At 58.1% G+C, this 24,978-nt stretch overlaps 1 protein-coding gene across 5 annotated transcripts in view; it reads right to left on the bottom strand.

The window, feature by feature from the left end:
* The window catches only part of VAV2 (vav guanine nucleotide exchange factor 2), a 213,086-nt gene that overhangs the window by 92,819 nt on the left and 95,289 nt on the right, over window positions 1–24,978 (bottom strand). For all 5 annotated transcript variants that reach the window (XM_039461205.2, XM_074394538.1, XM_074394539.1 and 2 more), the window contains exon 3: window positions 3,107–3,165. In XM_039461205.2, coding sequence (XP_039317139.1) covers window positions 3,107–3,165 — 59 coding nt within the window. The remainder of the gene's footprint in view (window positions 1–3,106; window positions 3,166–24,978) is intronic.

Genomic DNA, 24,978 nt, shown 5'->3' with positions numbered 1-24,978 from the left:
GCCCTTCCCTTCGGCCTGCAAACACCTCCCCTTCTCTCTCACATCGGCCTGGGCTGTGTGCAGAAAGCAGTAACTCCGCAGACTTGGGGTACTCACCCCCTCCACACGCCAAAGAAAAGACTGGCCCTTGCTCAGCTCCTAGGAGGTGACCTCTAACCTCTCAGTCCTGGGGTGTGTGCCAGATAAGCCCTCCCCAGAAGACCGTCTCTGTATGCGTGGGGCCTTGGGCCACGCGGTGCATGCTCGTGATGTGGTTTATGGTCGGCTGTGGGCAGCACAGGATCAGTGTGGCCTCCGGAGGGGCTGGGGACGGCGTAACCAAGGTGGGTCTCACAGGCATCCCTGACCTCACCAGCCACTGATGCAGACCCGCACTCCAGGGCTTGTGGGGGGCTTCTGTGCCTGGCGATGTCCTGTGCCTGCTGCCACACGTGCCTGCTGTCACACCCTGCTGCTGGGACAACTAAGCACTGTGCAGAAGGCTCCGTGGGGGAGGACAGCCGGCAACCCACGCCCTGTGTCTCCTGGCTCCACCCGGGGCCTTTTGCTGATTTGAGTCTAGATCTTTCTCTGTCACCCTAATGGCTTCCCCTGGTGAATCTGAGAACCTAAGGATGGTCTTGGGAACCCCACACACACCGTGCGACTGTCACTGAGCGCAGTGAGCCCTTCTCTGGGCCGGGACAGAGCCCGGGGATTTACAGGTCTCACCTCAAATCCAACACACACCCCCAGTGTCTATCCCCATCTCACTGATGTCAAAGGGAGGCTCGGGAGCCACTTCCGGTGCGAGGCCCACAGCTAACCAGGACGCAGGCCTCAGAGCTGGGGCCACCCACACGCAGCCCTGGCTCTTCATGCCTCCACTGGGGTCTCCCATGGGGCAGCAGCCTTCAGGGATGGGGTATGCAATCCCAGTCCAGGGGGCCGCCGTGCCCACACACTGCCTGGGCAGTTCTCCAGCCTGAGAGGGAAGAGGGCAGGTTTCCCTCTACCTCTGCCAGCCCCAGGGCCAGGGCCAGCAAGCAGAGCCCTGGGGAGACCGTCCTGCCCATCCTGGGAGGGGTGAAGTGACGCACTGACAGTGTCCTCTGGGGTTGGCGGGGTGGAGGGGCCAGAGAGGTAGGGGAGGGAGGGGGTGGCCAGGAGGGAGGGTACCCACCCCAGGCCTCAAAGGGCCTCCCCACTCATCAGAGAGCAGGACATACACCCAGGACAGAGGCAGGCCCAGCCCTTTCCACGGTCCTCACCACCCTCGAAGCCACCAGTGGGCTCCCCTTGCCACCTGCAACGCCCTAGGGAAACAGGCCCTCAGAGCTGCAGACAGGGCGCCTCATGCTCAAGAGGGCAGGGATATAGAGAGCCTGACACGGCCACAGCTGTGGCCAAGGCCCGTGTTTAGTCTGCAGCAGGAGCGAGCACACGGACGTGGGCACCTGCAGCAGGAGCGGCCAATGCCAAGCTGGGCCACCTGTCTCCCCACGAACAGAATCAGGTTACTGGTCTGGCGCGGGTCGGCAGCCCCAAGCCTCCAGTTTGCAGAGAATGCTATGGATTGGAAGAAGAGATCAAAGTCCAGTATTTCAAGCAGGAGCGATTAAAATGACTGATTTTTGTTGCATCAATTTCATTCCTGCCTAATAATATGTTTTAAAAAACAGGCTTGGAAGTAGAGCCACGTCACTGCCAGGACTGGAGTGTCAGGGGCTGGCGGGGGGAAGAAGGAACCATCATTTCTGGAAACAAAAACAAACAATAAAAACACAGTCTCTGTATCCAGAGAGGGTGATTTAAAAAAAAAAAAAAAAAAAAAAAAAAACATTTTTTAAACGGTGCCTATCACAGAGTCCTCACCAGCTGGGAAACAGCCTGTGCCCCTGGTGGAGGGATGGGCAGGGCCTCAGAGGCGTCAGTCACCCTCCAGACGAACTCACGGCGGCGGCCACAGGCCCCCAGGCGTACTCAGGGTGGCGGGCACAGGGGCTTTCTTTCACTGTTGTTCTTTAAGCCCAAAATGTTCTAAATGTTCTTTTGAATGTGTTTAATATTTAACTTTAAAAGTCTATCCTATGTTTCACATTGTTTAAAAACCTCAATTCAAAGGAATTTCCGTGTCCTCTGAGAATCCAGTAACAGTGGGTTCAGGAATATTTACCCCCGCCCAGTGCCTCTGTGAACCTGAGCAAATGGCCCCCCACACCAAGGGGCAGCTGCGCCATGCAAATGTTCCAGCACCATCCTCCTGGGCCCCCCCAGCCTGCAGGCACACACAGCAACCCCCACGGGTCACGTCAGGGTGAGGACCTTTCCCAAAGTCAGGGCACCCTCATGATGTCACCCGTGCCCAGATGTGACCCTATCCCCTCTGCTCTCAGAGGCCGGGCTCTCTCTGCCATCCCAGCCTTCTCACCCTGCTGGCCCCTGCCTTCCCCAGGGCCTCCCAGACACATGTCCCCACCCAATCGGGAACCTGGTCTCCCTGACCTCAATCTGTGGGTCAGAATCTACAGTGACCAGTTTTCATATGGGCCATTCTCTGGTCTCATAGACGCCCGAGTGCCCCAAGAGTCAGAGGCGGGAGGCCAGATCACAGGGGTCATGGGTCTCTCTGGGGCTGAACTTTGCAGTCCAAGCAGAATAAACGGAGAGTGGAGAAAGTCCTTGGGTGTGGCTTGTCCAGACGCCCTGCACAGAGACCCCCAGCCCCACAGCCAGGCAAGTCAACCCCGCTCCAGCCCACCCCTGCAAACAGACCCAGCTACCTCGTGCTAACCAGAGCCCCCGGTTCTGATGTGTGGAGAGTGAATTTAGGTAGGCAACAATCTGTGAAAGGATTAATTTGCTGATCTTATTACCTAAATCAAAAGAGATTTTGCAGCTGTCAGTAACATGCTTGCAAGATTTCCCCGGTGTGAGCTGAAGACCCCCCTCCCGTCCCCGACACCCCTTTCTCCTGCCACCAACAGGCGACGTGACAACATGCTGCAAATGTGTGATAAAGACACAGGCAGAGGGCACCTGCTCCAACCCCAGTCTCGGTGACAAGCAGGCTGGTGTCAACGGAGATGAAAGGATCTGGCCTTGGCGGCGCGCTCAGAGGGCTCACCTGATTCCTTTGTTCTGCGCGACGCTGTGCAGCGAGAGCCTCGACACCGCAGAGATGACCTGGGGGACACAAGAAAGACACTCCTGAAATTTCACAAGAAAACAGACACACAACTGGGAGGCGGCGTCTTGCAGGACATCAAGAACTGTTAACTAAGCACATGGCATCTGGGGAAGAACACGGCGCAGCTTTTTGGAGGCTAGATACTTGTTTTGTATTTGCTGTGCCAAAGCTGTCATTTGGATGCGCCGGTATGTGCTGGGCACTGCTGCCCTCCCGGCTCCTGTGGCCTTGATGTTAACGACTCCTGAGCTGCCTTCTCACCCAGCAAGGGTCTGCCCCATCAGGCGCTGCCACAGGGCTTCACGCCGCCACCCTTACAAAGGGCTCACTCATTCCCTGCTGCTATTCTGGAAGGTACCGTGTGACTAATTACAGCTCATGTTCACAGTAGGTGCCAACCTTTAGAGAAGGGGCAGTGGGAGCCCAGAGAGGTCAAGTGACTTGCCCAAAGTCAGCCAGCAGCCAGGGCACCACGCAGATGTCCCAGGGTAGTGCCTGCTTCCCTTCCAGCCCTCTCTGCTCTGTGACATTTAAACAGGCACCTGGCTCCATGGAGGGCTTGGGACACAGGACAGGAGCTGCAGGTGCACAGCAGCATGACAGGATCTCTCCTTGTCTCCCCTCCTTGACCGGGCCAGCAGACCGGTCAAGAGGAAGGTTTGGCAAGGAGCAGCAGCCGTTCCTCCTCCCTCTGCTCCCCGTGATGTATGCCAGCCCTGGATAGGCGGGACTCCCCCATCTCCCGGCATCGAAAGCCCACACAGCTACTCCACAGGTCTCCAAAAGGACACATGGGCCGGAGACAGGGCAAGAGGCTCTGCAGATGAATATGGGGAACCCGGGGCGGGGACAGGGAGGTGGCTGGCCCACAGGTTGGCACACAGGAGAAAGGCAGGAAGCTATCACAATCACAGGATTAACAGAGCTCCTCCGCTCCAGGCTGGGGCCCCGTGCAGGCAGACGCAGCCTCGACGGAGAGACCGCGCTGAGTACACATGTGGGTTCATGTATGTGTATGTGCATGTGTGTAGTCGTGTGTGCACGTTGCTTGCATGTGCTCTGAGTCTGTGTGTGCACTGCACATCTACACAGCTGTGTGTGCATGTGTGTATGTGTGTGTCTGGGGGTGGGGAACAAGGCCCACGACGGCCACGTGCTGAATCCACAGACACCCTCCACCGGGTGCTGGCGTCCTCAGAATGGAGCCCAGAGGGCGCTCTGTGAGCCACACACCAGGAGCCCCACAGGGCCATCCCGAGGGGTGCATTTGCTAGACAGGAAAACCGAGGCTCAGTCACTCGCCCAAAACCGCCAGCTGGGAGCACCCCCAGCCCAGGCTTCCCTTCAGGCTGTTCTGCTTCCAGCAGCAGTTTTCAAAAGGGGGAGAGGAAAGAAAATGAAGCACCGGGCCTAGCGAGCTGGCGGGTTTGGCCCGAGCCGGCCCTGCGTGCCGTCCTGTACGTGCTGGTGATTCCGGGCCGGCCTCAGGGAAGCCGGAGCCATGGAGAGACAGGGTTCTCCTGTGTTTCCGCAGACGAGGCTCAATGGGCCGATTCTGCGGCTGGCCCTGCCGCACTCCCATGCCAGTGCTACAAGGGGCCTTTCACAAAGGAGGAGCAACTTGGCTCAGCGGGCATTTTTGGCTTTCAAGAGCTCTAAACATTTAGGGAAAACAAAAATTAAAGCAATAGGGTCGGGCGTGGTGGCTCACGCCTATAATCCCAGCACTTTGGGAGGCCGAGGTCGCCGGATCACGAGGTCAAGAGATCGAGACCATCCTGGCCAAAATGGTGAAACCCCATCTCTAAAAAAAAAAAAAAAAAAAAAAAAAAAATTAAAGCAATATTGCTGTATGTCCTTATAGTTCTTTGGAAGAACGTTAGATCTCAAAGGGTTTGGCAACCACAGGGCACTCAAGGCTCCGCACACACCTCCGAGGCAGATGCAGCTAATCAACTCGGAGGAGGAGCCGCCCCAGGCTCAGAGCCTCCTCCACGGCGTTCAGTCAACGATGACACAGGAGAACCTGTTCGTCCACCTGGAATTGGCGCAAAGGCCCCAGGTCAGGTCATGCAGATGGAACCAGAGACAGAGAGGAGGTATGGCGGGGGAGCCAGCCAAGGCCACAACATGGGTCTCCTGCGTCCACGCATCTGTGGCTCCTGCGGACATTTCTACAGCGGCTATGACCACAGCAGCCTCAGCCCCAAGATGACCGTGTCTCGAGGAGCCTCTGAAGGGCTCTGGAGTGCCTGCAGCATCAGATGGGGCAGTCCTTCAACAGGTAAAGCATGGCCAGCTAAGCTGGAGGAGCCCCTCCCTCCATCTGCCTGAACTTCAGGCTTCCGGGCTGGCACTGGGGACGGGGGAAGCTTGGGGGCCCACCACGGGGGACCACACCCCAGTGATCCATGACCCAGGGCAGGTGAAACCCACTGACCTGAAAGGTTAGGAGCAGAAGCCCCGGCCCCACAGTGGCTCCCAGGGCGCCTCTGGCCATGCCCACCCACTCCCAGGACAGAGAGCTGGGTGTTCCCAGGGGTCTCGCTCTCGGGTGATGATCAAACGCCCCTTACCCCACAGCCCCTGCTGACTCTTCTGACAGCGCACATGTCAAAGGATGACATTTTTCCCTACTTTCATTACCTTGTCTGTTCTGAGTTCCAGGTAACAAGTGAAAGAAGACACACTTCCCTCTCTCCCTTTCCTACCTCCCCACAGACAGCTGGGGCAGGAGGAAACGGATGTGTGTGCACAGGGACAGGGAACAGGGAAAGACGTGCCCCTCCAAAGGCCCAGGCCTGCTGGGGAGCCCACCTGCACCTCCAGCCTCCAAAGCTTCAGCCCTCTAGGCAGTTCACTGAAGTCCAGGCCTCACACAGGCCGTGCTCGACGGGACTCACCGAGGAACGAGGTGGGGACTGGAAAGCCCAGAGGACAGGCTGTGGTGGTGGGGTCTGGATCCTGAATGGCAGCCCTGGCTCCATCCACACCCAACCACGGCTTGATCTGACCTCAGGTTCCCAGACACGGGCAGCCCGTCAGCCTCCACACAGCCACAGCACAGCCTTTTAAAGGCGGTGCTTTTAAAAGACGCAGCCCAGGCCCCACCCCGTCCCCAGGCTCCGGGGCCTGGGAACCTGTATTTATAGTTCAGGGCCCACATGGCGGGATATGCAGGCCAGCTGGGGCCCTCTGTCCCCTAGGGACTGGCCAGACAGGTAACGCCACAAACTGAGTCAAAGCCTGCGGAAGGCCAGGAGCACATACTGATTGCCCACTTGCGGGTGTCTCACAGAGCCAGGATCCCTAAAGCCCCTCCACACTGGACGGAGAAGCAGAGGGGTCAGGAAGGACGCAGGGAAGGGGCTGCGATCTGTGAGCTCCTCCCGAGCAGGAACTACGGCTTTGCTGAATGATTTATCCCCAGCGTCTTCACGTTGTAAGCCCATCAGCTATAACTCCACCGGAGAAACCTTTAGATCACAGTGACCATAAATGCAAAGCTCCACGCTGCAGGTTCAGCAGAGGATGACAGAAAGCCTCAGTGACCCCAGAGCCCAGACACCGAAAATTCCACGTGACGGGTCCTTCAGCAAAAAGACTCAGCACTTTTACTTCACTGCACCAAGTTTCCAAACTAAGGACAGAGGTGCCGTGCTCAAAGTACTTGCAAGTTAAATATCCACAATCAAAACTCAAGTCAGGGCCAAGAAGCAGCAGGAAACCTGCACATTCATTGTCAGACAATCACCTGATCTTGCACAGGCTTCTAGAAAGAACCCAGATGTCCAGCTATTCACAAGTGACCTCATCCTGGTCTCTAATGTACCTTTTGCACTTTCTCTCTGTATCTTCTGCCTCACTTTTTCACACCTCCTGTCATTTCATCCCTCTGTGCTGTAATCTTAGTGACTTCCTCGGTTCTACCTTCTGATTCATTAATTCTCCCTTCAGCTCCACCTAGACTACTATTTAAGACACCTACTGAGTTTTTCATTTCAACAACCTCAATTTGCATTTTGAGAATTTTGATTTAGTTCTTTTCTCAAAGTCCATCTGTTCTTTGTGTGCGGCCTGTTTGCTCATCATTTTCTCTTCTTTTCTTTTGCATTCTGTTCCTTTTTTCCCAGAATAGAAATTCTCTCTCGTTGACTGCATCTGCTAACCTCCTCCCCCATGCTGATTTGTTTCTTTCTGAGCACCAGCTGGCTAGCCTGGTAAACATACATATATTCGCAGATGACATGTACTGTGTATAAACACACATCTATACTGTGCTGTGCTTAAGTGTATCTTCCATGGGAGTTGCTTTCCATCCGTGGAGGGAGCCCCCAAGATCTGAGAGGCATGATTGTGAGGCTCTCCTGGTTTCCCCCTGGCTTTCAGGCCCCACCCCAGGCCTGGTGCCAATGCAGGGTGGATCCTGCCAGACTGTTTCCCTGCCCGGCCTGGGATGGTCAGCTGCTTCCGTGCCAGGTCCCAGGGTGCAGCTCTCTGGTTCCCATTCCGTGGCGCTCTCAGGCTTCCATTCCATCTCCCTCACCTCCACCATGACGCAACCCCAGCTGACAGGGCCCGAGCCCTAGGGTGGGCCTGGTTCCAGGCCTTCCAGGAGGTGGGTAGGGAAGCTGGCCTGGCTCTCCTTTCTGGCTTTGACATCGCTCTCGGTTTCTTATAACTGAGGATTTATTTCTCTTTCTAGGTCTAAGCCTAATAATCACGTTCTGATTTGCATTATTTCATTTAAAAACAGATTCTGTCCGGGCGCGGTGGCTCACATCTGTAATCCCAGCACTCTGGGAGGTCAAGGCAGGTGGATTACAAGGTCAGGAGTTCAAGAACAGCCTGGCCAAGATGGTGAAACTCCATCTCTACTGAAAATACAAAAATTAGCTGGGCATGGTGGCAGGCAGCCTGTAATCCCAGCTACTCGGGAGGCTGAAGTAGAGAACTGCTTGATCCTGGGAGGCGGAGGTTGCAGCGAGCCGAGATCGCGCCACTGCACTCCAGCCTGGCCAACAGAGTAAGACTCCATCTCAAAAAAAAAAAAAAAAAAAAAAAAAGGTATTCTATGTGCTGGAACAAGGGAGGGGCCCATGTTCACTGACTACTGTGTTTCACAGAAATCCCTAGGCCTTCAGCAGTGCAGAAACCCACAAGAACCTCCAAGCAAAACAGCCATCAAATCCCCATGAGCCTGTGGCTCCTCAGTGGGAGCAAGACCCGCCCACCCAGCATCAGTCAGCGTGGGGGCAACGGCACTGCAATGATTTTAGAGGAGCCTGCCGATTTTGCCATCATGATGGCGTAGATGTTGCGGGTGGTGTTTGTTTAGTACACGTCACAGGGTGGCAGCGTGGGACGATGACACGGAAGCAGGAGCTCCGGGCCGCACAGGTTCAGGTTCGAATGTCAACCTCCCCTTCGGAGTTGGGGCAAGTTCTCAGCCTCCATGAGCCCCTGTTTCCCCAGCTGTAAAACATGGTCCTCACTGGGCGCTGTTGCCTCCCCTCCAGGGGTGTGTCCACCCACAGGCCCCAGCAACCTTGTGAGGAGGCCTCCGTTAGGACCATGTTCCAACAGGGATCTTGTCTTAGGTCTTGGGAAGACCTCCCAGCTGTTCCCCACCCAAGTGCACCTCGGACAGACGGACCAGGAGATTCGCAGTGAGAGAGTCACTGGCTTCTTCATACAACTGTTAACCGTCTTGTTTAAAAGTCCCGTCTGTCTTGAGGAAACGTCCCAAGGTGGCCGTGGGCATCCTCGCTGTCCCCCGCTTTTCTCGATCTAAAGAGCAGTCGGATCCTGACTCAACCTGACTGCCGTGAGCTGCCCGGGGCACAGGTCTGCGTGGCAACGCAAGAGGCAACGTGCCCACAGCACAGCAGGCACCGCATCCCCGTGAGGTGGGACGTGGCGGGGAGAAGGAAGAAAAATGACTCTGGCCAGGAGACACTCTGCAAAGGGGGAAGAGCCTGGATTGTCCTGGGTTCAAATCTGCCCCTTTCGGACACGGTGCTGAGGCTCCCTGAGGCTCGGCTGGCTCATCTGTGAAATGGGATGACGTTGTCTACTTGTGTGGCTGCCGGTGGAAGAGGCGGAGCCTGGCCCCAGCAAGGACTCACGCACAGCCGCGGAAAGGGGACCGTGCCTGACCCGGAAATCCCACACAGGGATTTAATGGTGCACGTCATCCTCCACTTGAATAAAGAAACAGAAAGAGCGAAGTGCTGAGCTCACGGCCAGAAGCACACGTGGTTGTTACGGCTTTAGAGGAGAAGCTCAGGACTAATGCTGAAAGGGCAGAGAAAGAGAGGCCCAGAGGGGCGGGAGGCATGGGCAGTGACAGAGATGACTTTTGACTGTCTTTGCCCATCTCTCCTGCTCAGCGGGACTCTTTCTCGTGATAGCCACATCACTCCGACGGCGGCTGCTGGGGCCGGAGTTCTCCTGGGACGACGGGGATTCCCTGGGGTCCCTGGACAGCGCTGGAGCTTTCACTCCTTGGCTGAAGCCTCCACCTGTCGGAGCGCCACACAGCTGGCTGGTAGCTGTGCCCACCAGAAGGGCACTGCAGGGTTTGTCCCCCTCTCCTGCTGGGGACATGGGCTGCGGAAGGCCCAGCCCCAGCCACATGGCTTCCTGCCCAGCGTGAACCAGAACCTGAGGACTCACCTATGACCTTTCCCGAGACCAGGGGTTCCAACTGCTGATGGTGACCCGCTGGTGCCTCCTGAACTCAGTTCACAGAGTCCCAACAGCCTGTCTGAATGAGGTAGGCTGGGTCAGGGCAGGACAGAAAGTGTCACAGCCGTAGATTCAGCGTGGTTTCATGAAACCTTCATCTGTTTATAGCACATTTACATGTACGCTTGGTCATTCCACCAAGTGCCTTCCCCAAGGAACTTGAGCTAAGTACAGTGGCTCACACCCGTAATCCCAGCTACAGCCTCACTTGAGATGAGTTCAAGACCAGCCTCAGCAACATGCTGAGTCCCCCTCCCTTTTTCCGAGACGGAGTTTCGCTCTTGTCACCCAGGCTGGGGTGCAATTGTGCCATCTCCACCCACTGCAACTTCTGCCTCCCAAGCCCAAGTGACTCTCCTGCCTCAGCCTTTTGAGTAGCCAGGGATTACGTGCAAGTGCCCCCATGCTTGGCTAATTTTATATTTTTTAGTAGAGATGGGTTTCACCATGTTGGCCAGGCTGACCCGCCCACCTTGGCCTCCCAAACTGCTGGGATTACAGGCACAAGCCACCACGCCCAGCCCCAATCTCTTAGACAACAACAAAAAGTCATTAAGGCCAGGTGCAGTGGCTCACACACATGATCTCAGCACTTTGGGAGGCCAAGGCAGGAGGACTGTTGAAAGCCAGGGGTCTAAGACCAGCCTGGGCAACACAACGATAATCCATCGCTACGAAAATAAAAAAATGAAAATAACCAGACGTGGTGGCAGGCACCTGTGCTCCTGGCTACTGGGGAGGCTGAGGTGGGAGATCATAAGCCCAGGAGGTCGAAGCTGCAGTGAGCTAGGATCATGCCACTGACTGCAGCCTGGGCCACACAGTGAAACCCTATCTAAAACGAAGTAAAATTAAAAAGAAATTGGGGCCCTGAGCCAGGCTGGCGGCCACAAGATGATGAGCCATCCGCCGACCTGGCCTGCTCTCAGAGGCTCTGCTGATCAGAAGAGCTTTCTGGCCCTGACTCCCCTGCCGTCACTGGGAATCAGTAAGAAGGACCTGCAGACGTGGCCCCAGCCTCAGACCTTCCTTATCGGCCATTAACACGCATCTGGAAACACACACAGGCAGCCCCACAGAGCCAAATGGCAAGATTATCAAACTCATTTAAATACGTTGCCCCGGAAACTCGCCTATCTGCCTCGGAAATCTACAGCTACTATTGCTGCATATTCAGAAGCAAATCATTATAAATTGCTTTCTCCAGCTCAGCCTGTGTTATTCACGTGGAAAGCAAGGTCAGAAAAACTTGGGGTTCTTGCCTTCAGAATGACAAGCGACCATCGAGCAGGGATAATTACAAAACGTGTACAATCACAGCTTTACATTCAGGTTTCGCCACCCGGAGGAGGCTGGAAAGCAAAAGCAAGCAGGGAAGACGTTTCTCAGCCACTGAGTTCGGCAAGAGCAGGGCTGTGGGGCCCGGCTGCAATGTCGGAAGTTTGTTCTCGGGAGCGGCAGAGTGCAGGGAGAGAGGTGGGAGCTGCCCCGGACCCCCAGACAGCTGGGCGGCAAAAAGAAAAGTGCCAGTCACTCGAGTCGGCAACTGGCAGCACCCTTGAAGGGGACTGCATGAAAGGAGGGTCTGGCTGTCCTTGCAGAGAAGATCAGGCTCAAAAGTCATTTTAGAAGGAAAGAAAATGGTGAGAGCATCTTCTCTGTAAATAAATAGCTCGGGGTTGGCCGGCGCCTCCTGGAATTTTCAGCATGATGTAAAATGATGCCCAAATAGATGCTTCCTCACTCTCGGTGGGTCTGGCCCGACACCCTCAAATGCAAGGGTCTGAGAGACCACCTGAGCCTTGGGGACCAGCAACCCGAATCTTTGTGCCTTACAGTCTGCAGGTGCTCCGTGTCCGCTACACAGACGGATGAGTGGGTGGGTGGATGAACAGATGGATGGGTGGATAGGTGGATGGCCAAAGAGGTGGATAGACAGGTAGATGGGTGGGTGGCTGGGTGAATGGATGGAAGTGGGCGGGTGGGTGAACAGATGGATGTACGGATGGAACAACAGAGGTGTGGAAAGATGAGTGGGTGGGTGGGTGGATAGACGGATGGGTGGATACGTGGGTGGATGGATAAGTGGGTGGGTGGATGAGCAGATGGATGGGTGGGTGGGTGGATGGATGGGTGGAAGGGAGGATGGATGGATGAACGGAGGGGCGGATGGACAGATGATAAGTCAGTGGATGGATGGATGGATGGATGGATGCTGACTCAGAGGGATCCCTTTGCCCCAACCCCATCTGATGAAGGAAGGAGAGAAGAGAGAGAAGATGAACCCTGCGGGCAGCCTCATTATCTATCCCCGAGTCCCAATACACCCTTGACAATTTCGGTACAAATGTCCTCCCTCATGGTTGGTGTCACAACCACTCACCATGGAGGCACCACTGCCCCTATTTTGCAACTTCAAAAACCCAAGTTCAGAGACATAACATGACCCGACCAAGGTCTCCCTGGCATGGGAGGCTGCAGCCTGTGTCTGACTCAAAGCCTAGATCCTAACCCCACCACCAACAGAAAGGTACCTGAGAGTCACCACCTGCCCAGGAGCAGGGGCCAGCCCTGCCCCTTCCAAGTCCCCAGCGGGTGGCTCGGGGACAGACCCTCTGGCTAGGCCCTGGCTCCGTGGGGTCCTCGCTCCACCCTTCTTCTGAGTGTCTGCCCCTCTGGGAATGAAAGGCTGGGATTCTAGTCTGGAAGGTTCTCCCAGATGGGATCACATCCAGGAGTCTCAGGTGCCAGCACAGAAGGCAGACGTGAAGATCCTTGTGGGCTCCTCAAAGAGGTGGCTGAGCAGAAGCCCCCAGGGATGGCACAGCTGTGACCTGGACACTGGTCAGGGCCAGCGATGTGGGGAGACTTATTGTATGTGAACCATGGCCTCAGTGACCCGGCCAACCCCGAGAAGGAAGACAGGAAAGGAGCAGGGGCCAGCCCCAAAGGGAACAGCAAGCCCTGGCTTCCTCCCTGCCACACTCCCACTCCCACTGTGCCCCTGGCAGTGTCACTAGCCGGTCATCGAGCCCCCACTGAAGTCATTGGCCTCTGCAGCTGTCTCTGCACAATGCTCCGGGCAGATGCCGCCAATGAAAGCGATCGGCACCCAGGAAGGGAGTGGCACCGCCCTGGGAAACACCTGGACCGACAGCCTCGGGTCCCCCTGAGCACAGACGGCCCACTGTCCCCCGTTCCTAACGCCAGCATGGAGACCCTGCATCCCAGCCAGGGCTGGGCAAGGGCAGACCAGGCACAAGCGGCAGCTGCTCCCCACCAGGAAATTCTACAGGAATCAGTTGGTCGGGGAAATTTCCCATCCTTCATGGAAGCAGCTTAGCAGCCATCTGGTCCAAATTCTCCAATTTTGAGATGGGAAACCTAAAACCCAGCTGGGAGGATGCAAGAGCTTCACAAAGCCCACCCAGCAACTTCTAGGCAGGTCCAGCCTAGAACCAGGGGTTCTCGTTTGGAGCCTGAGGCTTTTCTCTCCCAGACATGGCACCCTCTGCGACAGCTAACCACTCTCTAGGCCTCCTGCCGGCCAGATCTTTCCCAGGTTTATTTTGATTCCCTCAAAACCCCCACAAGGCAGTTCTGTGGCTCCCCGAATTCTGCAGGAGTCATGGCTGGTGCCTCTGGCAGCAGAGCCCCGCTCTCCATGCCGCTCTGCCCCGGAGGGCCGGCATCCGTCCTGGATTTGAAGGCGAGGGACAAATCACAGCCTCCAGGCATGAAAGCAAGGTTCCTGAGTCGGGCCCTGCAGCCTGCGAGGCCAGTAAACCTGTCCCAGCAAGACCGTGGCTGGGTAGGCCAGGCCACTCACTGTCTGCGAATGCTGCTCACTCATTCCCCGAGACACTCCCCGGCCCCTCCCGGGCATCACACAGCGTGGCTGTGGCTGCGGGAGCCAGGCACAGACGGCGCCTCCCTCCTCTGTCCCCCAGGAAAAAGCGGGGATAAAGGTGGGTTCCAGTGTGGGAGGCATCCCGGACCCCAGCTGCAGACGAGCTGCATCGGTCCGTCTTTAATCAGAGGCAAGGCCAGATCTGCTGCCCGGCGCATGAGTCACTGCCTCGAAGGTACAAGAATCCCACAGGAGGCTCAAGGCGCCCGCCCAGGCCTCGAGGCCAACGTGGGGTTACGGGAACAGCACCACACAGGGCAGGAAGGAGGGGCTCGGGCCTCCCCCACACCACCCTGCTCTCTACACAGATGCCTCCCCCCTCCAACAGGCTCCCACTCTGCTGCTTCCTTGGACCCCTCCCTCTTCCCAGAAGTGGAGACAGTGAACCAAGGGGCTGGAACGCAGGTGTGTACACAGGCGGATTCCCACGTGGGACCCCAGGATCCATCTCCCTCCCCTGTCCGCACCTGCAGAAAAGCTGTCCAGGGGGGAGCAGGGGACTCGTGGAGACACCACTGCTCACCATGTCTGAGCTCCAAGATGCAAGAGGCCTCGGGGATGACACAGGCCCAAAGCTTCCACCTGACCCACAGAGAAGGCGGGTCTAGAAACGGAGGTGTCTTGTCCAAGGCTCTGTAGCCACTCAGGGCAGAGCAGGCCCAGGGAGAACAAGGTTGGGAAAGTGAACAGTCACCATGAAAACAGAACCGCGGGCTGTCCCACGGCTGGCCCCAACAGAGCGATTCACCTGCGTTTCCTTCACAGCGCACAAGCTGTGAACTCACCACACTCAGATCACGCGTGTGCAAGCACCGGGCTCAGGAGGTCACTCAGGGTGGGCTGGGAACCCGGGTCCACAGGGCCAGGGCCGAAGTCTCCGTGCCAAGGCCAGACCCAGGTCCCAGCCACTGCCTGGCCTGGCTTCGCAGAGCTGACCGCCCCCACCATGCAGCCCAGGGCCACAGCGCTGAGGGTTATCCACCGCTGATCGGAATGGAGCTCATCAGGCAGAGAGCAGCCCTCAGCAGGCAGAGGGGGCCCCACAGACACAAGGCAGGCTCTGGGCAACCTAGAATCCTAGCCTGAGAGTCTGAATAGCTCCTGTTCTCAGGCCTTGGGGCTCAGACTGGGGCTCACGCCATCAAGCCCCTTGAGTCTCAGGTCTTCGGATCAGGACGGGAGCTGCACCACCACCTTCCTGACCTCCGGGTTCCGAGCAGCTGACTTCAGGATTCTCAGCCCCCTGAGCGTGCGAGCCAGTCACTGGCGTGACACCTGCCTATCTACCCATCTGCTATAGGCTCTACTTCCCTGGAGAACCCTGACCGATACGATGCTGGAAACTAGCGTGCAGCTCCCTTGGGATGGCCCCATTCAGGCCTGCCCTGCTCCCACCCCTACCCCCACGCCCAGCACCACAGACTACCGCCATCAGAGGCTCCGTGGAGACAAGAGTGGCAGAGCGACAAGGGACAGGGTGGGGGTGGGGCAAAGACGACCGCCCGGAGGAAGCCTGGCCCGCTGGGATGAGGGAGAGCAGCCGGTCGGCCAAGGCAAGCAGAACGTTCCAGGCAGGGGGAGGGCCCACGCGCAGGCCGGACAGCCACAGTGGCCACAGGGGACTGGGGCGTGGAGGCCTGTAGCGCACAGGGCCAAGGGCAGTGGGAGTGCAAGGCCAGGCTGCTGTTTGAGAGACGCTTCTGGCTGCAAAGAGGAGACGGGCTGGAGGGAGGGCAGGACCGGAGGGGCCCCAAGGAATCTTCTGACCAGGCTGGGCCCAAGACGACGTGGGAAGGCCCAGGCGGGAGGCCTCAGGGACGGGCCAGGGAGGACGCAGCAGAACCGCTTCAGAGGCTGATCGGAGCTGCCGGGGTGCAGGGCTGAGGCAGGGAAGACAGAAACCGTCTCTGTGCTTTCTGCCGGGAGACACAGACAGGGCTGGCCTGAAGAAGGGGGACGATGCGGGAGGATGGCCACGGGGCCCCGGACGCACAGTGGCCAGCTACAGAGAGGAGGGCAGGGAATGCTGGGGCTGGCATCTGGGCCAGGCTGAGCTGAAACCCTGGTGCAGCCCGGGGCAAGTCGCCGTGTGCCCCAGGTCTCACTCCCCACCCACCTGGGGAACGGGGAGCCTGAGGGCACGAGGTTATTGGAGCCACCGCCACCCCCTTCTGCTTCCACAGAACCCCTGCCCAGCCTGCTAGACCACCTTCTGCCGCCTTCCCCGGCCCCAGGATGCCCTGGCTGTATGTGGAGAGGCTCCCTCTGCCTCAGATGGGTGCCAGCAGCCTTTCTTCCCCAGCAGGTAATTGGCACGCTCCACACTCTGTGCAGTGACGCCAAGATGCAGCCCACGAAGCTGGGACCCACACCCCAGACACGCAGCCATCCACTGGCCAGCCGGGCAAGGCCACGCAGCCACTCCCACAGCAGGGTGGGAGCGTCACACTGCTGGGAACCTTCTTGGAACAGCCAACGCTCCTGTTCTGGGTGACACATTCGGCTCTGGGCTCAGAAGTTACCCCACTGCCTCCATCAATCCTCAACTACCCAATGAGGTCACTGTTACTATACCCCTTGTCAAATGAAGAAACTAAGGGTCAGAGTGGTCACCTGCATACATCAGCTGAATGGTCTGATGCTGCAGAAAAGCAGGCAGTGCCTTGTGCCTTTAAGGGGAAGCACCCACAAGGAACGGCCTCAGCCTCCCGACTGAGCCTCGCCCCAGAACTGAGCCTCACCCCAGAACCCCCTCTCCAGGTGCTTGCTCATCCTCTGTACGTTCCCAGCCTGATACTGGGGAGAGGTGACAGCAGCCATCACCTGGAGGGGCTGATGGGTTTCCAGTGGCTTCACTGGCCTCCCTCCTTAATGGCCACTTTAATAGGAAGCGGGGGCCCACAACTCTGTCTCCAACAGCACGCAATAACTTTCCAATATCCGCGCTTATCTCTGAAGCGATGACTTAGTAACTCGGTTATTAAGCACAAGCGTAACGCGGCACGAGGAGGTGTGTGAATCCCCCCCCCATCAACTGCACGCCCACTCCTGCTCTGAACACCTGCAGGAGAGCCTGGGAAAGCACTTGGCCCCTGACGCCCCCCACCACCAGCATTTTCTCCCTAGGCTGTTTGGCAGCGAAGGAGGCACGGGGCCCATCCAGGCCCTCAGGCTCAGCAGGCGGAGGTCTCTCTGACCAGTCTCTTGGTGTAGGGCTGAGCTCAGCACGGGCCTATGTCTCCGATGTACCACGGGGCGGGCACCTCTGCTGACATCTGGCAGCCAGGGGAGGCTCAGGGGCCAGGGACAGGCAGCTGGCACCACCGCGGCCAAAGGACCACACAAGGAAGGCCACACGCACTGCAGAGCCGACTGCGACGTGACCGTGGCTGGGTGGGCGCTTCTGGGAGGATCTGACCGAACCGAGCACTAAGATTGTTCAGAGTGTGGCCGACGCAGCTCCCGTCCATCCCCAGCCAGGGGGCCCACAGGGACTGAGGCGGTGTCCCAGTGTCCTCAGCTGTGAGATGGGAGCAGCTGCACCCACAAGGGTAAGGGCAACAACACACTGCCCACAGCTGCTCCATGCAGTCGTGATCATCACTGCTGCCTCTCCGGCAGATGCAAGCCCCCACCTCCACCACCACCAGGTCCCCTGTGCGTGTTTGTCACAGGGCAGAGCTCAACCTTAGAGGGGCCATCCCTGCTGACCCCACATGCCGCCTGTCTCAGGAGGACTCCCAGGAAGCCACAACCACAGAGGATGTCCAAGTAGCTGCCACTTCCCCACCACCCACACTGGGGAGGTCCCTATCCATCCAGTGGGCTTCCAATGGGAGTGCAGAGCTGTGGGGAGTGGGGCCAGGGGCCAGGGACAGCGGCTGAGCACTCAGTGTGGACACACCCTCGGCCCAGGCAGCCTGGCCTTCCTTGCACATATGCCCGGTTCCTCCTCGAGGGCAGAAATCCTTTCCCCAGGGACAGGTCGCCCCATTCGACAGATCAACAAATCCAGCCTTCAACTCCGTGGAGCAGGAGCACGGGGGTACAGGGACAGGGAGGTGCCCACTTACTCAGGGTCCCCCCATGGCCCAGGCACCACCCGCCCCCATGCCAGGCAGCCTGTGACACAGCCCTCCAGAGGGGACCAAGGCGGGGCTCCATGCTGCTGAACCTGGCTCTGGACCCTGTCTCAGCTGCAGACCCTCAGCAGTGCCGGAGCTCTCTGCGTCCCAGCCCCTCCTCTGTAACGAGGAGCCTTAGGGGCCCTTGCTTTCTCGCTCAGGGGTGCAACAAGCTTTGACTGAGTACCCTAGCTGCATGCCAAGCAGGGTGCCAGGGTGACCTCTGGAGCTCCAAGGAACCAGCAGGGTGTGATCAATGTAAAGAATGGAGCAGCTGGGACGCACCGGAATCCAGCAGGGTCCCTAACCAAGCAGAGCAGGGGGCGGCGATGTCCAGGAATCAAAAAAGGCCCCCTGGAGGAGGCCTTCTCCTGCTCACCCTGAGACCTGTGAGATGAGCTGGAGTAGCTGGGTCATGGACAAGTGTGTGTCGAATGACCTGGGTGATTGATGGACGAGTATGTGTCAAGTTAGCTGGGTAATCAACGATCTTGTGTCGAGTTAGCTGGGTAATAGATGAACATGTGTTGAGTTAGCTGGGTACTAGACAAGTGTGTGTCAGAGGCTCACCATAAATGTGGCCAAGCCCCCTGTAAGAAGGCACTGATGAGTAGGTGGCCCCAGGGCGCTGCCACGGCCTTGAGCACCTGACGTCACGGAGCCACAGGGCAACCAAGTGCACCCGTGAGCCCTCTGCCACATGCAAATCTAAGCAACAAGCCACACTCACTCGCAGCCGGCTCAGATCAACCTCAAGGAAGGTGCAGAGAAAGGCCGGAGGTCCAGGGTGAGCCTGGCAGCCGCCCACCGGAAACTGCCGAGGTCCCAGGCGTCCTCGAGGTGGCCTGGCAGTGGCCGGGAACTTCGAAAGGCTCTCTCATGTGCCTGGTACCAAATGTATAATTTAATATTCTATATTTTCATCCCAGACAGGAATTAATTATTCAATGTCCTATCAAAACCAATTCCATCCTTCTGACTACCCTGGGCAGCATGTGAGGGTGGAGGTGTTGGGTGACCCCGGTTGGCATCACGGCAGCACCGGGGAGGGTGCAGACCAGACGTGCAGCAAGTATGTGCTGAGAACCTGCCAGGGCGCCTGGCACAGGATCCCAGCATGACGCCTCCTGCTTGGCAGGTGCCCAGGGGGTATGCAGGGTTACAAAGGAGGGCGTCAAGCTTTCAACCTAGTCTCGACTGACTCTCCAGAAGCCTCCTCCCCCAAGAGATACGCTGCTGAAAACAAGAGAGGCAAGAGGCAGCCATCCCCAGACAGCTGTGTGGCAGGCCCCAGGCTGTACGGGACACCGTGGACAGACAGGCCCAGCCATGCCCAGCAGAGCGCTCAGATTCCAGGGCAGGGAGCAGACTGTCAATAAACAGAAAGCAAGGCAAAGAAAAAGCGGGGTCCAGACGGAACCCTGCAATGAGGGGGCGAAGCAAGGAGACACAGCCCCCACGTGCTCAGCCTTCACAGCCCTGAGGGCTGCCTTGCTGCGCCTGCCCAGAACACGCAGCTGCCATGACCAACTGACATCTGTCCGGGGCTGGCGAGCCTCCCCGACAGTTCATGTCCTTCCTGGAGCCTCAGAATGCCATCTTCTCTGGAATCAGGATCGCTGTGGATGTAGTGAGTGAAGATGAGGTGACCCTGGAGTAAGGTGGGCCCTCGATCCACTGTGACCGGGGCCCTCAAAAGAAGAGAAGACATGGGAGAAAGGGAGGCTGGGTGAAGTCAGATGCAGGATCGAATGATGTGGCCACAAGCCAAGAACACCGGGAGCCTCCAGAAGCTGGAAGAGGCAGGCAAGGCCCCTCCCACGGGGCCTCTGGAAGAAGCATGGCCCTGCCGACAACCACACCTTGAGTCTGGAGTTCTGGCCTCCAGGAGAGGGCAGAGTCCGTCCCCCATGTTTTCCGGTACCAGGCCCATGCTATTTTGTTACGGCGGACAGTGGACGCCAGTATGAGGATGAATGTCACAAATGCAATGCTCAGCCCTTCAGAGCAGATAGGCTCAGGGATACAAACGCCATAAGGTGACCCCCAGGGGCCCTGAACCCCTGCAGCAGAGGCAGCCAGCCACCGAAGCAGGACCCCCAGGGGAGCAACAGCTGAGAGGTCCAGGAGGACAAGAGGGGTTCTGCCATGCCAAGAAGTCAGGGACAGTGTGCTGTGACTGCAGGACAGAAGTTCTGCCTTCCCCAGAGGCCCCTGGCACCCCGCATGCAGGATGGGGGCCCCATGCCCACCCCATGCCAGGTTTGGCCCCCTAATGGGCCTCTTTCCCAGGGAACAACCTCCCAGGCGCTATCCCTGTGCCCCCACCCCCTGCCACTCTCTCTGGATCCTTCCCTCCTCACTGGCATGGCGAGTCGAGTTCCTAAGCCTGCAAAAGGCTCGGATGTCCCCACGCCCCACTCCTCGGGCAGATGAGCCCTTCATCGTCTGCTCATTTTTCATTCCTCTAATCATGTGAAAAGCCCTGGTAATTGACAACAATTCTCTGCACAAATGGCTGAGACTCATCTGCTGAGATGGCCTCCCCACCAGGGTGCGGCAGGTGAGCGTGGGGCTGACGGGTGTGAGCCACAGTGGGCAGTCAGGGCCGGGGACAGGAATGGAGCCAAGTCAGCTGCTGACCTGCTGCAGAAGCTGAGGCACTTCAGAGCAGGCCGCAAGCACTGGACCTGGAGAGTCTTCTGGTTGCCTGTGCGATGCCAGCAGCAGCTTCTGGCATGCCTCCCGTGACAGGAAGCTCACTACCCAAAGCAGCACATGAGAAGCCTCCCCGGGATCCAGTGCCACTCTGAGGCTCAAGTACATCCCAAAACCCTCACTTGAGGGCAACAGGTGACTAGCAACTTTGCTTAAACTGATTCTAGTAGGCTGGGCACAGTGGCTCCTGCCTGTAATCCCAGTGCTTTGGGACGCCAAGGTGGGCAGATCACAAGGTCAGGAGAGCAAGACCAGCCCGGCCAACATGGTGAAACCCCGTCTCTACTAAAATACAAAAAATTAGCGGAGTGTGGTGGCGCACATCTGTAGTTCCAGCTACTCGGGAGGGTGAGGCAGGGGAATCTCTTGAACCCAGGAGGCAGAGGTTGCAGTGAGCCAAGATCACGCCACTACACTCCAGCCTGGCGACGATTCTAGCAACTCATGAGAATAGGGAATCCGAAATAAATGGCAACCATCCCCCACGCACACACACATGCACACGTGCGATGCATCCACCTAGATGAGCAGCATGGGAGCACATGTGATCATTAATCACCCAGTACCGCCAGGCAGCCCGCCTCACGCTCCTGGGGCGCCCTTCCCCTACCTCCCCGGCCGGATCCCAGGCTCCTCCAAAGTACAGCTCAAAGGGCGCTCATCAAAGCAGCGCTTCCTGAGGCACCTGGGTGCTCCCTGCAGCAGGCCAGCTGCCCTTCTCAACTCCCACCACACTTTGTCAACGATGAGGGAGGTGGGCACCAGCCTGGGAGGCGTGGTGGGGCGTCCACAAGCACTCAGCAGATGCTGGCCCACCCAGGGCATCCTCTCCACCCAGGCTGGCTCCCGGGCTGTTACTTTAAGGGACATCACCAAGCTGTCTGCTTAGCACAGCCGTCTTTATAAATATGCAGAAGATGCTTCAATCAGAAGTTTGCTTTAAAAAAAAAAAAAAAAACTCTCTGGTTTTAAAAATGTTTTGACTCTGAAGACTTTTAATTAGCTTTATTCACTCAAGAAACATGCATGAGCTGGATGGCTCCATGAGACTGCTGGTGTGGAGCAGAACCAAACACCCGGAGACGGAGGGCCCACTGGACGGCAGCTCTCTCAGGGACACCCAGCCCCGATCGCAGGTGCACACCAGCGTCCCCTCCCACTCAGCCAGAGGGTTCAGTGCTGTCCACGACTCACACCCTCAGCCCCACTTCCAGCCCGATGACCCCACCTGAGCCAGCCACAGGGACAGGTAGAGCCTAGATAATTTGGGCCCTTCCAGAGGTTTCTCTCCAGCAGACTGGAAAGCACAGCCAATATTCATCAAAATGCATGAGTCTTCGCTGAACCAGTGACTTCATTTGCTCCCCGGTGTCCTGCGATTGGATTCTCCTGAAACTGAGCCCACTCGACCAAGGGCCCGGCGTGGAACGTGCGTGCAGCCCCTGCAGCTGGCTGGCTGCTTGGTCCACGTCCAGCCGCCGTGGGTGCGCCAGCCCCACCCAGCCCGTGCCGCTGGCCCCTGCTTCTTCCCCGAAAGTTCAAGGTTGGTGTGCTCAGGCATTCCTGTCACATCGATGAGCAATCTCAGCCCCGGCCACCTGTGTTTCTCAGAGCTCTCTAATTCCAAAACAAGTCTTGACTCAAGGGCACAGCAGCAGCCAGGACTCCCCGAGGGTCTGCCGATGTGGCTGTGCAAGGGCTTTATTTGTTAATAGTTGCACACTGCCAGGAGCGTGCAATTGTGGTTCAGATTTTACCAAAGCAAGGCACTCAGGGTGCAGGTAAGACGTGACCCCAGGGAAGACCCCTCCCAAGGCACCAAGGCATGGGGTGTTCTGCTGGGCCCCCGCCTTGAACTTCCAGCTACCAGCTCACAGTGACTGGACCCTGCATCTGGCCTCACCTGGTGGTGCTCAGCTGCCCTAAGGTAGAGGTGGGCACACGCTCCATGCCATCTCCCTGACCTCGCAAACCCACCCCTAACCCTTCACAAAGCCTCACCCACTTATCCTTGGGCTGGAAGGAACACTGGTGCTACTGATGGCCCACTGGTGACAACCAAACTCAGATGTTCCAAGACCAACGTTCTCGGCTACTACAAACCCACCAGTAAGGGGACTGTGCTAGACACCCAAGTTCAACCTCGCTACAGATCGCGGAGAAAAGCATGCGCCAGAGACAGACCCGGTCTCATCTCCGTACTGACAGGTTGGGGCAGGAAGGCCCAGCCAGGCCCAGAGCCACCCTGGGAGGCCGGGATGCAGCTCAGAAAGCAGGGGTAAAGGGGCTGGAGCAGGTGCGGGGGGAAGACAGGAAGGAGCACCCATGTGGGCCCCAGGGTCCCAGGCAACCCCAAATCTTCCTGCAGGTGGGAGGGCTCCGCCACATTCAAGAAACTCCACGAGAACAGCACTTGAGGGGCTGGGTCTCATCTGACGCTTGCCTTGGCCCACGGGTACCTGAGCAGTGGCCACAAAGACTCCATCCTGGAGGAGGGGTCTCAGAGCCGGTGTGTGCCTGACCCTGCCACAGGGAGGGCCATTATCATTCAGAGAGGCTTCGGCTGGGCGAGGCGGCTGAAACCTGCAATTGCAGCACTTTGGGAGGCTGAGGTGGGTGGATCATGAGGTCAGGAGTTCAAGACCAGCCTGGCCAAGTACAGGTGAAATTGCCTCTCTACTAAAAATACAAAAATTAGCCAGGCAGCATAAGCCTGTAATCCCAGCTACTCTGGAGGCTGAGGCAAGGAATTGCTTGAGAACCCAGGAGGTGGAGGTTGCAGTGAGCCGAGATCACACCACTGCACTCCAGCCTGGCCGACAGAGCAAGACTCCATTTCAAAAAAAAAAAAAAAAAAAACTTAAATAATTCAGAGAGGCTAAGTAACCTGCTCAAGGTCCCCCAGCTCAAAGGACTCAAACCCAGGTCCCATCTGATGCCGTCTGAGCTCTGGCCAGGGTATGGCTCTCGCCAGCCCCAGACAAAGGGAAGACCCTGACTTGAAGGCATCCCACACTGAGCCCAGGCCCCTGTCAGAGTCAGTGAGGCCCATGTGTCTGCACCTGTGTGTGTGGTGGGGTGGGGGGTAGGGGGTTACAAATCCGCAGTCGCCTACAGGAGACAAGTAAACAAGACAGGCCCACAGACGGCCAGGAGTCCACTCCCCCTGCTCCTCAGGGCACCACACACATCATTTACGCCAACAAGACTTCCCTCTTCCGCTGGCAACACCCACATCCAGAAAGAGCCAGGGGCTGCACACAGAGGGTCAGAGCGCTGTCACCAGGAGAGCGGGTAATTTCGCAAGCGCGAAAGCCTGTGTCACATCAGGACTCCAGGGAGGGGTCTGCTGGGCTCACGGAGCTCCCCTCCCTGGCCTGGGCAGGTGGACACGCCAAGGTATGGCCACTCTTCCACGATGCACAGCAGGTCCCGGGCCGATGCTGCCCTGCAGGCAGGACTTCCCAGACACGCGGGGGAGGGGTGGCCCGCCGGACCAGGCAGGTGCCAAGCCCTGGGCGCCCCGCCCCGGGCCCTGCTGCTCTCCCTCAGCAGGGGTGGTTCCCAGAGGGGTTCCCTGGGGCTCAGCCCAGCTCAGAGGCGGGCCCAGGCAGCAGGCCCCACGCAGAAGTCTCCCCTCCTCTGGGGCAGGGTGGGGTGGCGGCCATCTGCCGGCCCATCCAGCAGGAAGAGACCTCCTCTCCTCCACAGCCCTCAGGGACTCGCTATGGAAACCAATGGACTGGAAGCAGAAAACAATCCCAGGATGGAGGCGGGGGCAAGGGCAGTGAGGCCCCCAGACCCCCCTGGAGGGGCACAAAGCTGAACGCAGCTGCTCCAAGCCCACCCACCTGCCACTTCCAGGGAGCGCAGGCCCCAGCAGAAGCTGGATTTTCAAAGGAGTGGACATCTGGGCCCAGGGAATTCACGGGTCTCCGGTCCTAACTCTACACAGGGCAACTGCAGCCCAGGCCCACCCGGGTCCCACCCCACCCACAAAATGTAACTTCCTGACCATTTTCAAGTGCACAGGTCACACTGCGCAGCCATCTCCACTGTCACACATACATTCCACGCACCTCCCTGGAGACGCCATGGACTCCCAACAGAGACCCTCCCAGACCCCAGCACCCCAGGGACATCAGAGGCTGAGGGATGAGATCACAGCAGCCAGGACACAGACCAGAGGGATGATGGCCGGCCCCACACCGCCATCGACGAGGCCACGCGCGCCCCTGCCCCTGCCTCCCATCCCCAGCCCCGCACCCAGGGGCTGCTTTTGCGTGTTCAGGGGTTCTCACCTTCGG

This window comes from Saimiri boliviensis, chromosome 2 (assembly GCF_048565385.1).
Source record: "Saimiri boliviensis isolate mSaiBol1 chromosome 2, mSaiBol1.pri, whole genome shotgun sequence".
Taxonomy (NCBI): Eukaryota; Metazoa; Chordata; class Mammalia; order Primates; family Cebidae; genus Saimiri; species Saimiri boliviensis.
The sequence above is the reverse complement of the archived record's forward strand: the minus strand, read 5'-3'. Positions and strand labels throughout refer to the sequence as shown.